The sequence below is a fragment of the Elephas maximus genome, chromosome 21 (genome assembly GCF_024166365.1).
Source record: "Elephas maximus indicus isolate mEleMax1 chromosome 21, mEleMax1 primary haplotype, whole genome shotgun sequence".
NCBI lineage: Eukaryota > Metazoa > Chordata > Mammalia > Proboscidea > Elephantidae > Elephas > Elephas maximus.
Genome location: NC_064839.1, coordinates 6356482 through 6372225, shown reverse-complemented (window position 1 = coordinate 6372225; position 15744 = coordinate 6356482). Strand labels below are relative to the sequence as shown.

Below are 15744 nucleotides of genomic sequence, written 5' to 3'. Positions count from 1 at the left end.
TCCATGGATGTTTATTGTTGATCAAAGTAGAATGAAATCATTGGTCTTAATGACTCTTCCTCCAATGTTGATGCCACATTCTTCTTCAGACCCTCTCCATTTCATCTCATACCTTTGTGCCTCTGTGCACACTGTTCCCTCTGCCTGCAAAGCTCTCCTGTCTTTTCCATCTGGCAAATTTTTGTCCCTTAAAATCCAGCTCAAAGCGCATTTCCTCTTAAACCTTCCCAAACCCCCCTAGGCTAATTCTTTGTAGGTGAAGTCCTTCTGGGGTATGAAAGAAGAAAAGATTGAGTGAAGGGGATAAGAGGAAAGAGAAAGGAAAAAAAGGAGGGAAGAGAGTTGGGAAGGCAGAGAAAGGAGGGAGGAAGAGATCAATAAGGCTTAAGCAAATATTAAAAAGCAGATGACCTCCTATCTCAGACCAGGTAGGATTCTGAAGCCCATGCGCTCATTCAGCCTTCGTTCTCTTCCTGCCTCCCGTACCTCTCAGCACTCATTCAGCCTTCGTTCCCTTCCTGCCTCCCGTACCTCTCAGCACTCATTCAGCCTTCGTTCCCTTCCTGCCTCCCATACCTCTCATCTCCAGCATCTGATCCTTTTCAGATTTTGAGATCAAGGATGTACTCGCCATGGAGTCCTCTCAGCGGGGAGGCTCATACCATCGACAAAGCAGTGTAGATCCCATTTACCAGGATAGCATCTTCACACGGAGGGGTACCCTCATAAGAGACTGGACAACCAAGACACCTGACACCTCTTATGAGCGCAAGCTGAAGTCCCTCATGGAGAAGGGCACTGAGCCCAAAATGGAGGCTGTCAAAATGTTGAAGCCAGAGGAAGTGCTGAGCTGCCGGTGAGAGACCACATGTGGTGGGCGGGTGGAGGGGGCTTTTGCCAATGTTGCCTTTGGCTCAGAGTCCTGGGCTGGAGCACGGAGGTCTGGGGGGGTGGGGGGGGAGTTCAGCATGGCTGAGATCTGTCCTTGAGTTCCAGAGCCCTGCCCCTGGGCTGAAGCCATTGGGGTTTCTGAGCAGCCTCTCCACACATACGTCCCTCCCGGATAGGCATGTGCCGCCATTTTGGTGCCACCTTTCAGCTCTCTGCAATTTCAGTTTATTTCACAATAGGAACCAGGGATATTACTCAAGAAGGAGAGAATGAGCTGTTTGTGGACTTGTCTTAACAGGGAATTCTCATAAGGGGCGTGTTCACTATGGTGGTGAATTGCTGGTGATAGTAGCTCCCATCGCCAGTGGCTACCAGTTGTATTTTGGAGTTTTGCACTCCCAAAGGAGCCATGAACCAAGTGTGAAGCCATTTGGTTTTTATGGCTCTTACCAAAGGGTCTCCCTTCTGTCTTGCTCTCTGTCTTATTTATCAAGAACCACTGATTTTCAGTAACACTAAACAGCCTGATTTCTCCCCCCAAAAATCCAAGCCTCCCTCTCCCTAAAAAAGAACCAGTTGCTGTCAAGTCAGCTTCGACTTATGGTGACCTCCTATGTGTCAGAGCAGAACTGCACTCCACGGGGTTTTCAGTGGCTGATTTTTCAAAATGAGATCACCAGGCCTTTCTTCCAAGGCACCTTTGGTGAACTCAAACCTCCAACCTTTGGGTTAAGAGCTGAGTGGTTAACCATTTGCACCACCCGGGAACCCCTTCCCTCTCCCAAGCTCAGTGTTACCCTTTACTGTAAAAATGTAACTGATGAAGTTCAGAAGCTTGAATGGATGAGGAAACTGGGCAACAGAAAAATGTAGTTGTCCTTGTGGCATCGACAGCAGTAAGCTCACTTTTGAGTTTCAGATGACCTCAAATGCGTGGCATCCCAATAGCCTCATCACCAGATCTGGCTTGCTCACTGACCTGCTAAGGGTTGAATGAGTGAGATGACTGCTGACTGACTGAGGGATGACGGGTGGGATGATTGTTGGCTGGCTGAGGGGTAATGGGGGGGATGGTTGTTGACTGACTGAGGGATGGATGGGTGGGATGACTGACTGGCTCAGGGATGATGGGTGAGATGACTGCTGACTGACTGGGTCAGGGATGACGGGTGGGATGACTGCTGATTGGCTGAGAGATGGGCAGGCAGATTCCACGAGCTCAAAGTGGCTCCTTAACCCTGCTGGCTGATTCCCTGGCTGGGCGACTTTGACTATGGCTTTCAGGTTGTCAGGACAGGTCTGACATCCTACCCAGGCCCCAAGGCCAGAGACAGCCTACCTGGGGTAGCCCCTAACCTGAGGATGGGGGGAGGTGGGGGGCAGAGTATTTGTAAAAGTAGCATCTATGAAGCCATTAGAAAATCATTCAAAACAAAAATGACATTGTCCAGAATGGGATCTTAGCAAGTGCCCACATGTGCAGAATGGGATCTTACTTAGCAAGTGCCCGCACGTCCAGGATGGGATCTTAGTGAGTGCTCACGTGTCCTGAATGGGATCTTAGTAAGTGTCCATGAGTCTGGAATGGAATCTTAGTGAGTGCCCACGTGTCCAGGATAGGATCTTAGTGAGTGCCCACATGTGCAGAAGGGGATCTTAGTGAGTGCTCACATGTCCAGGATGGGATCTTAGTGAGTGCCCACTTGTGCAGAATGAGATGTTAGTGAGTTCTCACATGTGCAGAATAGGACCTTAGTGAGTGCCCAAGTGTCCAGAATGGGATCTTAGTGAGTTCTCATGTGTCGAGAATGGGACCTTAGTGAGTGCGCAAGTGTCCAGAATAGGATCTAAGTGAGTTCTCATGTGTCCAGAATGGGATCTTAGTGAGTGCCCACATGTCCAGAATGGGACCTTAGTGAGTGCTCACCTGTGCATATATGTGAGGTAATCCAAGGCTGCACTGGTCAGGAAAGAAGGGGTGAACTGTGGCTGGAGCTGTTAAGGGAGGTGGTTGGGGTATAGGGATTGGCGAGTGGGGTCTGAGCTGCCCATGAGAACAGATAAGCTCTGGGAAAATCTCGAAGGGAAGGGAGGCCGTTCCTGACATGTAGAAACAAGGGGTCACATCAACATGTCTTTGCTACACATGGCCCCCCAACAGCTGTAGCAAAGTAACCACCCAGGAGACAGCTTGAGTAGAGGGTTTGTCCCCTGATACTAAAGCTGGGACCAGGGCCAGGGCTGCCAGTGGAACAGGATCTCTCTGGACATGGCGGTAGGAATGCTGTCTGCGTCATGCAGTACAAAAGGGGTCAATCCAGTCCCCTGTAGAAGTCAGGATTCTGGGGCTTTAGTTAATATTTTCATCAGTGGCCTAATTGTTGGCTGATTGTTTATTATCAAAAGAAAATATTCACCTCTAATCTTACAACTTTGTCCAGCCATTGTTTCCACTTTCCTGTTTATTCCCCAGCCTTTAGCATCAGTCAAAGCTCACACAGGCTACTGATAATAAAAAAAATAGACAGGTGGAAATTCACATTCTTATTTTTTCTCCCCACTTGCCATCACGTCACAGCCATGTTGCACCTTCGTCTTCCTAGTGCCATTTTAAGTAGAGCAGAGGAGTCCTTGAAATGGGATATTCTATTATTTACTTTCTCATTCATCTGTTGATGGAATTTTCCCCATTTTCCTCTTGTTGATAACCCCAGAATGCACACCTTCCATCTATACAGATTTTTCTTTCCACTAAATTCTGTCCTTGGGATAAGCTGAGAACATGAGCACATTTTCTGGGTCAAAGACAACGAACCTTTTTTTTTAGGGGAGGGAGCTTGATGAGGGCAAAGAGGAGGTACTTGGCATATACAGTATGTTAACAAACTGACTTCCAAAATGGTTATACCAGTGCAAACTCCCACCAACTCTGTGGTGTGTCTGGTGTTTTATAGGGTCTCTGTCAGCTCCAGAAATGTCTGGAGGTCCAGTGCCTTCTCAAGTTCCTATATTTGCTGTTGCTAAAATCTGAAATCCCCTTCAGCCAACCTCTGTGGCCTTCTCTTGCACAGGTACCTGAGGTTGTCCAAGAACAACATCAAGACCTTGCTCAAGCTGTGCAAGGACGCAGGAATGAACGTGGACATCCACCCCCACATGATTGAGGGAGATATCAATTCAAAAATGGTGTTCGCCCAAACCCCCAGCACAGCCCTCTGAATAGCCCCTTTTCACGGCTGCCTTCAGGCTCCATCTGTTGTTGGACCCTCAGCCCACCACATGTCACCCTTTGGCACTTACACTTGGCCCTTCAGGCTTAGTATGTCCCTTTTAAGACAGTAGCAATCAGAAAACAAGCCTAGACTGCATGGATCATTGTGCTGATGGTCATTGGTTTGCCGTTGCCACCCAGGTCAGAACCAACTTAGGAGAAGCTTGTTTTTCTCCTCGCCCAAGCCAAAAGAAGATGCTAGTGGATGCACTTCCTAGAAAGGACGCCTGAGAAACGAGAAGGGGAGGCTGAGAGTCCCCAGAGGGGAACAAAGGACACTGTGGTCCTTCAGGGAAAACAAAGGGTATGAGGCTGGAGAGGACAGTCACACCATAGCCTTGCATACTTCTGCTTGCGTGGAGCGGGATCTTGTGGGCAGGGTGGGGAGGTGACCTCAGGGTGTGGGGAGGTGATGTCAGGGCATAGGGAGGTGACCTCAGGGTGTGGGGAGGTGATATCAGGGTGTGGGGAAGTGATGTCAGGGCATGGGGAGGTGACCTCAGGGCATGGGCAGGTGGTCTCAGGGCATAGGGAGGTGGTCTCAGGGTGTGGGGAGGTGGTCTCAGGGCGTGGGGAGGTGATGTCAGGGTGTGGGGAGGTGGTCTTATGATGTGGAGAGGTGACCTCAGGGTGTGGGGAGGTGACCTCAGGGCATGGGGAGGTCACTTCAGGGCATGGAGAGGTTACTTCAGGGCATGGGGAGGTGACCTCAGGGTGTGGGGAGGTGACCTCAGGGCATAGGAAGGTGACTTCAGGGCATGGGGAGGTCACTTCAGGGCATGGGGAGGTGACCTCAGGGTGTGGGGAGGTGACCTCAGGGCATAGGAAGGTGACTTCAGGGCATGGGGAGGTCACTTCAGGGCATGGGGAGGTCACTTCAGGGCATGGGGAGGTGACCTCAGGGTGTGGGGGAGGGGGGACCTCTCAACATATCAAAATGGAGGGACCTTTGGATGCTGACAACCACAGGGTGCCCTAAGGGGAGCTGAATCTTTCAGAGCTGGGAAGTGCCTCCATATCCTCAAGTCCAGGACCTTTTCAAATGATTGAGAGACAACCTCTGCTCCAGCAAACACCTGCTCCTTTGGGAGAGTAGTTCAAAAATGAGAAGGAAACATTTTCTGAACTTCTCCAAGTTTAGGCACTTTATCAATATTACCTCATTCATCATCAAAACAAGCGAAACTGAAGTCATCTTGAACGGCGCTCACTTGAGTCCAGACTACCTGGAACCTCCGTCCTGCATTCCTAGGTGTCCTTTCCTTCAGGAAGTCCTTCTGCTCTCTTACTCTGCCTCTCTCTTGCTGCAATTTGAGCCCGTTTCCTTTCGTTCAGGCCACTGGAGCAGGAGTAGTAGTTAGCCTTCTTTTTCTAGTAAATATTCAGATTCAAGGAGGACAAGTGATGAGGAACAAATTAGATCAGTTAAAACGGCCCTGAAAAATCAAATGTCAGATAAATTATTAACAATAGCAATGTGATATGATAATGACCATAAGCCTGTTCATCTTTAGACTTGAGTTTCTTTCCCCTCACAGTTTGTCATATAGTTCACTTTATTCACCCCAATATCCTCACCATATTCATCTTTAAAACACAATGACCAAAAATGGACCCAGCCCAGCTTTCTGATAAGGCCTGGGGCAAATGACCAGAAACGAATTCCTTCTGTTAATTAGGACTAACTTCACAGTGAGATATAGATTCTGTTCATTCAATCGCTCTCTTTCCCTCTGCAATTAGTACTATATTGCTACTTGCAGTACTCCTCTTGTGGTCCACCAAGACCTGTGGGTCCTTTACTGCAGGTCTGGAGTGCTACATCAGCTCCTCCTCGGTTACTCTGGGGGCCTCTAGATGTTCCAGAAGAGGGAGGCCCAGCCTTTGTGATACCACAGAAGAGTCAGGGGCTAGCAGTGCCCCGATCTTTGACCTGGAGCTCTCCTCACCTGGTAGAGTGAGCAAGGTGGTGGGCAGCAGGACCAGGAGGGTGTTTGTGATCCCACTGCACCCCACCCTGGCTCCTTCGAGTCCTCCTGTGGCCCACATTCTCCCCGGACTTTCACGGGTTTCCATCTGTCATGGACTGAATTATGTCCCCAAAAATGTATGTATCAATCTGGCTGGGCCATGATTCCCCGTATTGTGTGGTCGCCCTCTATATTGTGATTGTAATTTTAAGCTAGGATTAGGATGGAATAGTAATTTTATGTTAAAAAGGATTAGGGTGGGATTCTAACACTTTTACCAGGTAGCATCCCTGATCCAATGTAAAGGGGGTTTCCCTGGGATGTGGCCTGCACCACCTTTTATCTCTCAAGAGATAAAAGGAAAGGGAAGCAAGCAGAGAGTGGGGGCCTCATACCACAAGGGAAGAAGCACCAGGAACAGAGTGCATCCTTTGGACCTGAGGTTCCTGCCCTGAGATGCTCCCAGACCAAGGGAAGGCTGATGACAAGGACCTTCCTTCAGAGCTGACAGAGAGAGAAAGCCTTCCCCTAGAGCTGGCGCCCTGAATTCGGACTTCTAGCCTACTGGACTCTGAGAGAATAAACTTCTCTTTGTTAAAGCCATCCACCTGTGGTATTTCTATTACAGCAGCACTAGATGACTAAGACACCTCCATGGAGAGTCAGGAAGATCAGATGTTCAGATCTTCTAGCCCACTGACTTCTGACCCTTTTAGCTATCCCCTCACCCATCACATATTGACTGAGCGTCAACCAAGTGCCAGGATCTGTGATCAAGCCAGGGACGCAGTAGAGAAAAAGACCTGGTCTTGCTTGCACGTGGCTTACATTCTCAAAGACAAAGTGTCCGGTTAATCAGAATCAGCGCTGTGAGTCAGGCGATCAGCTGTGATGGAGAGTCAGTTGCCATGGAAATGCTGGGGGAGGATGCTGCTGCCTTGGCTGGTTGGGGGTGGGAGAATTCTTGGAGGAAGAGACTTCTAGCATAAAACTTTTAAGGATGAGTTGGAGTTACCAGGAATTTTGTGGGGGAGAGAAAGGCGGGCAGAAGGAAGAGTGTGTACAAAGGCTCAGAGGCCAGGGACAGCGCGACCTGTTGGAGAAACCGCTCAGTCTGGCTGGAGTGTAGTCAGAGGGGAGGGGAGTGACAAGAGATAATAGGCACAGAGAGTTTGTGGGCTGTGCCACAAAGGTGCTTTTTCTTTTGGGTTGCTAGTCATTCAGCAAATACTTACTGAGAACCTACTATGTGCCAGGGACAGTTATAACTACTAGGAATATTGCGGTGAACAAAAACAGACTCTATTCTTGTTTTCGTGGAGCTTACATTCTAGTTAGGGAGACAATTTCAGTAAAGGATGAATAAAATGGAAAAAACAAAGGACAGGGTAGAAGGAAGTAAAACGACTGGGCAGAGTGTGGGGGGAGGATGCTGGTCGGTAGGGTGGTCAGGGAAGATCTCTCAGGAAATATTCGAGCTAAGGCTTGAAGGGAGGAGCCCTGGTGGTGCAGTGGTTAAGCACTCTACTGCTAACCAAAAAGTTGGCAGTTTGAACCCACAAGCCACTCCATGGGAGAAAGATGTGGCAGTCTGTAAAGATTTACAGCTTTGTAAACCCTGTGGGGCAGTTCTACTCTGTCCTATAGGCTGGCTATGAGTCAGAATCAACTCGGCGGCAACGGGTTTGGTTTAGGGTTTTTTTTTTTGCATAACAAATTACATCAAAACATAGTTTAAAACATTATTTCTCATGAGTCCATGTGTCAGCGGAGCAGCTCAGCTGAACTGAGCCAGGTTCGCCTGAGCCAGGCTAGGCTCACGTGTCTGTGAGGGCTGGCTAGTGTAGGGTGGCATTGACTGGGTTGGCTGGTCTCTGCTCAGCTAGCCTGGGCTCCTGCTCATGGTGGGACAGAGTTCCAAGAGAGAGAAGAAGCATGCAATCCCTGTCGAGGCCCAGAACCAACACTACCACTCACATGTCATTCTGTCCTCCAGTGACCAAAGCAAGTCCCAAAGTCAGCTCAGGTTCGAGGGCGGAGAAAGGAGCTTCAGAGTCACGTTGCAAAAGGCCTGGATGCAGGGAGGAGTGAAGAATTATGGCCATTTCTGCTGTCAATCTTCCACAAGAACCTATTTAAGAAAGAGAAGTTGGAGACTTAAAATAGGGTGAAGCTGAGGGAAGCAAATCTTGTGGGTCACTCTTGGAGGAAAGCCAAGAGAATTTGTTATTGGATTGGATGTGGTGTGGGATGAGAGAGAGGACTCAACGATAACACCTGGGTTTGGGCCCGAGTGTCTATCTTAATGAGGCTTCTCTGGAGAAACAAACCAATGAGATGATATATATATATATATATATATATATATATATATATATATATATATATATATATATATATATATATATATATATATATATATATATATATATATATATATATATATCACTGATGTGTGTGTGTGTGCATGTGCACATGCGCAGAGACAACGAGGGAGAGAATTATCTCAAGTAATTGTGGGGGCTGTTAAGTCCAAAATCCATAGGTCAGACAGCAGGCTGGAGACTCCTGCAGGCTTGCATCCCAAAATTCATAAATCAGAAAGAGGGAAGAGTGAAAGCTAAAAGTGTTCCAGCAAAATGTCTGTCTATAGTCTGGAGGCAGAACGCACCCTAAGGGAACTTCTTTTTTGGTCTTACGGCCTTCAATGATTGGATGAGGCCCACCCCACATTATGGAGGATGATTGCTTTATTTGAGGCCAACCAATCTGATACACAAAACTACTTCATAACAGCAACTAGACCAGTGCTTTACCAAATAACTGGGCACCATAGCCCAGCCAAGTTGACACATAAAATTAACCATCGCACTTAGTGCTTCGGGTACCATAAAATGAGGTTGGAAAAGCAAAAGAAGAGAAGGCAGGAGCCAAGAATTCAGTCTGAAGTGGATTAGGATGGAGGTGTGATTAATGTCTATGCTGCTGTTCACATGGTCAGTGAGGAGTCCCTGATAGGTCTCAAGCAGAAAAGTGACATGGTGAAGGGCAGTTGAAGGGCAGGTACAGAGGTAAGGAGACCACAGATGAGGAGTCAGAGGCCCGGAGAGGAGCAGAGAACTCCCCAAGGTCACACTGAGTTCATGGAGAGTTGGTACTGGAACCCACAGCCTCCCTGACCTGGCCACATCCTGCTACCCAGACCACTTCTCTGCCCAGGGAAAGTGCCAGAGCTCGGGCCCAGGCCGACGGCCCAAGGAGACAGTTCCCTGAAAGTGCCCCAGGCTGGTAGATTCAGAGGGCTAGGGCCTCTGGAAGATTCTCCCCTGTGCTCCAGAGGCCCCAGTTCCTCAACTTTCTCATCAACATGCAACCCCTTTTCACAAAGTAAAGACATTTTAGCAAGAGGCCCAGCTCCAGCTCCTGCTGAGCTGAATGTCACATCTTCAAAGAACAGAAGCTTGGTGTCCCAGACCCTCAGGGATGGAACTTGTCGCACCTCCCCTAGAACTGAGCATAGACTGGAAAAGGGGAAATAAATGAAGGAAGAGTCAGGGGGCCGGTCCCAGCTACTAGGGCTACACAGGCATGCTCACGGGGCATTCTGAGGGCTTTCCTATGCAGTCAAGGGGCCTCAGGTTCAGCTTCCTTACATTCTGACTTTATCCTTAAGCCCATAGAGAACCCAAAGACTCACAGACAGCATCGAGAAGGAATGTTGCCCAGCCAACCTCCAGTCAGAGGCCACTGCCACACAGCACCACCTGCGGTGCACTATAAACCTCTATTTTATAAACTCTGAAATCACCTCGTGAACAGTACAACTATACTGGAGTTTTCTAAAGAGTTAGCACCAGACACAGAAATGGACTTACATGCACTGGAAGCAGATTCACAGATGTATAGCCCTGGTTCATGATAAAGTTGACCCGCAGCGCAGTGGAGAAAAGTGGGTCTTTTCAATAAATCAGGCTGGCCAATTAAATATCCATATGGAAAAAATACTGACCCTCTGTTTCCTGCCATATGTAAAAATCAATTCCAGATGGATGCAGATTGTGAAAGCTTTTAGAAGAAAAGGAGAAGACCATCACCATGACCTTGGGGGAGGCAATAATGTCTTAAACAGAACATAAAAAAGCCTGAATCCTTAACAAAAAAGACGAACAAATTGTATTACATTAAAATTAAGGGTTTCTCTTCATCGAAAGTCATCAGGAATCGAAAAGGGAAGTGATCCAAGTCGGGGAAGATATTTGCAGTATATCTTGACAAGGACTCAGATCCAGAACGTACTTTTTAACTTCTATAAATCAATAAGAAAAATGCAGATAACTCAACAGAAGAACAATGGATTAAGTCTTATATAGGCACTTCACAAAAGAGATTAACCAAATATAGGAAATGTCTGTAGTAATCAAGAAATGTAAACTGAGGCCACAACAGGGTACCACCACACACCCACCAGAGTGACTAAAAAGTGAGAGTGCCAACTGCTGATTAGAATGGGGCAGACACAGCTCTCATCCACTGCTGTGGAAAACTGGCGGTATCTCACAAACCTGGATATACGCCTACCCTACGATCCTGTGTCTCCATTCCTAGATATATACTTACCAGAAATGTGTGCATATGTGCACCAAAGACATGCTCCAGAATGTTCATAGCACTTTATCAATATTGCCCCAAACTGGAATCAGCCCAAACATCCATCAACAGTTGTACCTAAATGCCTCTGAGTTGACCCCTGACTCATAAAAATTTTTTTTTTTTTTGTGACCCCTAACTCACAGTGACCCCATGTGCGTAAGAGTAGAACTATGCTCCACAGGGTTTGCAATGGCTGATTTGGGGGGCAATGGATAGCCGGGCCTTTCTTCCGAAGCACGTCTGGGTGGACTCGAACTGCCAACCGTGCAGTTAGCAGCATAGTGTGAACAAACAATATGCATAAATCACACCATGCTGTGCAAACGTAGCAAGATAAAAAGAATATCGGCGCAGTTCTGCGGTGTTAGAAGTCAGGATGGTGGTGACCCTGGAGGGAGGCGTGGTGACGGAAGGGGCGGGGGGAGTGCCTCGAGGCCGCTGGCACAGGCCGTTTACTCTGTGAAGGTTCACTTAAGATATAGGACCTTTTCTGTAGTTATATCCTACTTTAAAGTATGTTTACAAAGAATATGTCAAAGTTTTATAACAGTTTTGGTTTCATTTGTTTTAAAAAAAAAAAGAAAAACCATAGGAGCTTCAAAAGTAAAACGATCATTCGTGTTCCCTCCACCCCCGCGAGGCAGTGACTAAACCTAAGAAGTCCCTTGAGGTGGGGCCAAATGTGTCAAGGTCCGTGTGCCTCCGTGGGGTCTAGCCTCGTGCCCCGGTGCGCCCCGGGGACTCCCGCCTGCGCCCGAGCTGGACGTCAGTCCTGACCCCTTGGTTTCCCTTCCTTCCTTCGGGTTAGTTCCGCCAGCGCACCACCAGGTGGGGCTGCATCACAGCGGAAGATCCTTCACCTGCGGCCGGCGCGGCCTGACCCGGCTACGGGCCGAGCCTCAGCCCGTCGCGGGCAGCCGTCTCCAGCCCGACCCAGAGACGGTGGGCGGGCGCCAGCCGAGGGTCCCGGGCGCGTCGCTTCTCGGAGGCTCCGACTCTTCCAAAATAATGGGGGCAGGAAGTGCAGTTTACAACAATTAGGTACCACTTTATACCTCCGTCCACACATACAGCTTTTGGAAACCCTGTTGGCTTAGTGGTTAGGTGCTACAGCTGCAACCAGAGGGTCTGCAGTTCAGATCCACTAGGCGCTCCTTGGGGATTCTGTGGGGCAGTTCTACTCTGTCCTTCCTATAGGGTGGCTATGAGTCGGAATTCCTCGACGGCAGTGGGTTTGGGTTATACCTCTGAGACTGGAGAACAGGAGAAAGCTGGGAAATGCCGGCGTTGGCGCAGACACAGAAGCGAGGGAAGCTTCGCGCCTTGCGGGGGGTGTGGACTCTTGGGCCCTTCTTGGTTAGTGAGGCACAGACATCGCAGTGGCTAGCAATTCCTCTCCGGGGCGTATATTCCGAAGGTGTTCTGTCGCAGGAGCCGTATCCGGGAATGTTCGCCCCAGTGTCCACAGGGGTGGCTGGATGCTGGGGGCCGCCCATGCCTGGGATGGCAGATAGCAAGTGTGGAGGGTAAAAAAGACGGGAAACAGAAGATGCAACATGCTAGCCTTGATACAAAGTGAAAACACCCACACGCTGACAACCACCACTTACAAGGACGTGCATAAACACATCGGAACAGGAATAGGAGTGGGGAGGAAGGGACAGAGAGGAGGGGAGGAGGAGATAGAAGATGTGGGTGAGAGAGAATACCAAGTTCCCGGTGCTGTTATGAAAAAACCTAAGTTTCCAGAGTCTCTAGCACTCGTTAGGCACTCAGTAAGCTACTTCACACTCGTGCCTTTAGTAACCAGTTCCTGTCAAGGTGATTCTGACTCATGGCGACCCCATGTGCTTCAGAGTAGAACTACACTCCATAGGGTTTTCAATGACTGATTTTCCTAAAGTAGATTGCCAGGCCTTTCTTCTGAGGCACCTGTGGCTAGCAGCCAAGCGTGTAAACAGTTTGCACCACCCAGGGACTCCATGCCTTTGTTAATGAATATTTATTGGGTGCCTACTATGTGTTTTTTTTTTTTACTATGTGTCAGGAAACCCCGGTGGCATAGTGGTTAAGTGCTATGGCTGCTAACCCAAAAGTCGGCAGTTCCAATCTACCAGGCGCTCCTTGGAAACTCTGTGGGGACAGTTGTACTCTGTCCTATGGGGTTGCTATGAGTTGGAGTCGACTGGAGGACAATGAGTTTTTACTATGTGTTAGGTACTATATAAAACTATACTAGGCCCTAAATACAATAATGAACAAAACAGACCAGAAAGAATAACTCCTGTCACCACGGAGCTCACATAAGCTTTGGACCTTATTCCTAGTAAAAGAAATGTCACCTTTTTTTTTCAACCAAATCACTGTAGAGCATTGTAGTGGCCCCGTGTCCTGGACTGGTGAGAAATCCTATTTCAGCCATTAATGAGGCTTAATCTCTCATACCCCAAGGTTCTAACATTCCAAGAGCAGCACACTGGGGTGTGTGGAGCCCCAGCGTTGGTCTGCGCTGGTCGCTGCTGAGATGCTGGTGGTCACAGCCCTCAAAAGCCCAAGAACTCCCTGAAAGATGGAGGCTTTGCTGGGTCTGCACCCAGCTGGCTCCAGGCTTTCTCCTGGGAGTCCCCAAGGCTATAATTGTGCCTTCTGAGATGGACACACAGCCCTGGCTCTCAGGGAAGGGCCCGTCACCTCCAGGGCACTGCCAGGGGGTGGCCCATCACTGCCACCTGCCAACAACAAAGGCTCCATTGTCACCCAGCCCTGCTGGCGCCCCTTTCTCCTGTGGCTCCTATGCTCCTCTCACTCTAGTGTTCCCTCCAAGAGCCCAGGCTTCTGGTAGGTAGGCTGACTATGGGTCAGCTCTGCTCCAGCCTGTGGTAGGTGAGCATAAAGCTGCTTTCCTCCAGGAGGGAGTTGAGGGAGAGAGAAACTCACAGAACCCAGTACCGTGAATTCTCAGGCTTTAAATTCTCCAAGAGTGCAAGCAGAACACAAACGAGGACCCTAGTAACTAGCCCTGACAGCATCATATTTCTAGATTTTTATTTATCAGCACATGATGATGGAGCACCTACTGAATGCTGCACTGGTGGAGGCGCTCAGTGGCCCACAGTGAGTAGTGTGATTGTTGACGGCATCCTGAAGGTGGCGATAGCAATGCCCATATCAGGTGAGGTTGTTTGGTTGCCAGGAATAACCAACTCTGGCCGGCTTGGGTAAAACTGAACTGTGTGTGTGCGTGTATAGTCAAGTAACTTCCAGAATCAGCCCAACCAATTCCATGCCTTGCCGGAAATACAAATTCCAGAGAGAGGCTCTGATTGTCCTCTCCTGGGTCAGGACTCCAGCCCCTGGGCAAAGGGAGGACAGGGCACCTTGAGTGACATATGGTCACATATGGTGGTAAAATGGTAGTTTCCTACAAGGAAACCAAGGGGCTTGTTAGTTATCTGTTGCTGGGTGTCATGAATTAATTTGTCCCCCAAAATATGTATTGTGAATCCTAACTCCTATACCTGTGGATGTAATCCCATTTGAGAATAGGGCTTTCTTTATTATGTTAATGAGGCCACATCAGTGTAGGGTGTGTGTTAAGCCAATCATTGCCGAGACAGAAAAAGAGAGGATTAGGCTCTAAAGAAAGGACAAACAGGGAAGACACAGGCCACATGGATATCGCTAAGGAAAGGAGGGACAAAAGCTGAAAAAAAGACAAGGACCTTCCCCAAGGGAGAAAGCTTTCCCCTTGAGCTAGTGCCCTGAATTCAAACTTCTAGCCTCCTAAAATGTGGGAAAATAAATTTGGTTCATTCAGGCCACCCACTTGTGGTATTTCTGTTACAGAATCACCAAGAAACTAAGACTCTGGGTAGCAAATTACTCCAAACAACAACAAATATTTATTATCTCACCCACTTTCTGTAGGTCAGGAATCTGAAGTAGCTTGTCCCTCCGTGGTTCTGGTTTGGGGTTTCTCATTAGATCGCAGTTGAGATGTCAGCCAGGGAAGGGTGCAGTTCTCTGAAGGCTCAACTGGAACTGGAGAACCCACTGCCAAGGAGGCTCACTCACACAGCTGGAGAACCCACTGCCAAGGAGGCTCACTCACACAGCTGGAGAACCCACTGCCAAGGAGGCGCACTCACACAGCTGGAGAACCCACTGCCAAGGAGGCTCACTCACACAGCTGGAGAACCCACTGCCAAGGAGGCGCACTCACACAGCTGGAGAACCCACTGCCAAGGAGGCGCACTCACACAGCTGGAGAACCCACTGCCAAGGAGGCTCACTCACACAGCTGGAGAACCCACTGCCAAGGAGGCGCACTCACACAGCTGGAGAACCCACTGCCAAGGAGGCTCACTCACACAGCTGGAGAACCCACTGCCAAGGAGGCTCACTCACACAGCTGGAGAACCCACTGCCAAGGAGGCGCACTCACACAGCTGGAGAACCCACTGCCAAGGAGGCGCACTCACACAGCTGGAGAACCCACTGCCAAGGAGGCGCACTCACACAGCTGGAGAACCCACTGCCAAGGAGGCTCACTCACACAGCTGGAGAACCCACTGCCAAGGAGGCTCACTCACACAGCTGGAGAACCCACTGCCAAGGAGGCGCACTCACACAGCTGGAGAACCCACTGCCAAGGAGGCGCACTCACACAGCTGGAGAACCCACTGCCAAGGAGGCGCACTCACACAGCTGGAGAACCCACTGCCAAGGAGGCTCACTCACACAGCTGGAGAACCCACTGCCAAGGAGGCTCACTCACACAGCTGGAGAACCCACTGCCAAGGAGGCTCACTCACACAGCTGGAGAACCCACTGCCAAGGAGGCGCACTCACACAGCTGGAGAACCCACTGCCAAGGAGGCGCACTCACACAGCTGGAGAACCCACTGCCAAGGAGGCGCACTCACACAGCTGGAGAACCCACTGCCAAGGAGGCGCACTCAC

The 15744-nt window shown here is 49.3% G+C and overlaps 1 protein-coding gene and 1 long non-coding RNA gene across 3 annotated transcripts in view; one reads left to right on the top strand and one right to left on the bottom strand.

Annotated features, from left to right (window-relative positions):
- C21H16orf78 (chromosome 21 C16orf78 homolog) overlaps nt 1–4110 on the top strand; it is a 30515-nt gene extending 26405 nt beyond the window's left edge. The window contains exons 4-5 of the mRNA XM_049864735.1: nt 607–856; nt 3963–4110. Of these exons, the coding sequence (XP_049720692.1) occupies nt 607–856; nt 3963–4110 (398 nt within the window). The remainder of the gene's footprint in view (nt 1–606; nt 857–3962) is intronic.
- A 1180-nt stretch (nt 4111–5290) lies between these two features.
- On the bottom strand, nt 5291–14989 carry LOC126064982 (uncharacterized). Of its 2 annotated transcripts, none has more exons than XR_007514700.1 (4): nt 14697–14989; nt 12028–12280; nt 8110–8263; nt 5291–5533 (listed from the first exon to the last, which is right to left on the bottom strand). It is a non-coding gene; the product is annotated as an uncharacterized LOC126064982 (long non-coding RNA). The 2 variants fall into 2 exon arrangements; XR_007514701.1 differs by having other exon boundaries at nt 14701–14989.
- Nucleotides 14990–15744: the final 755 nt, after the last annotated feature.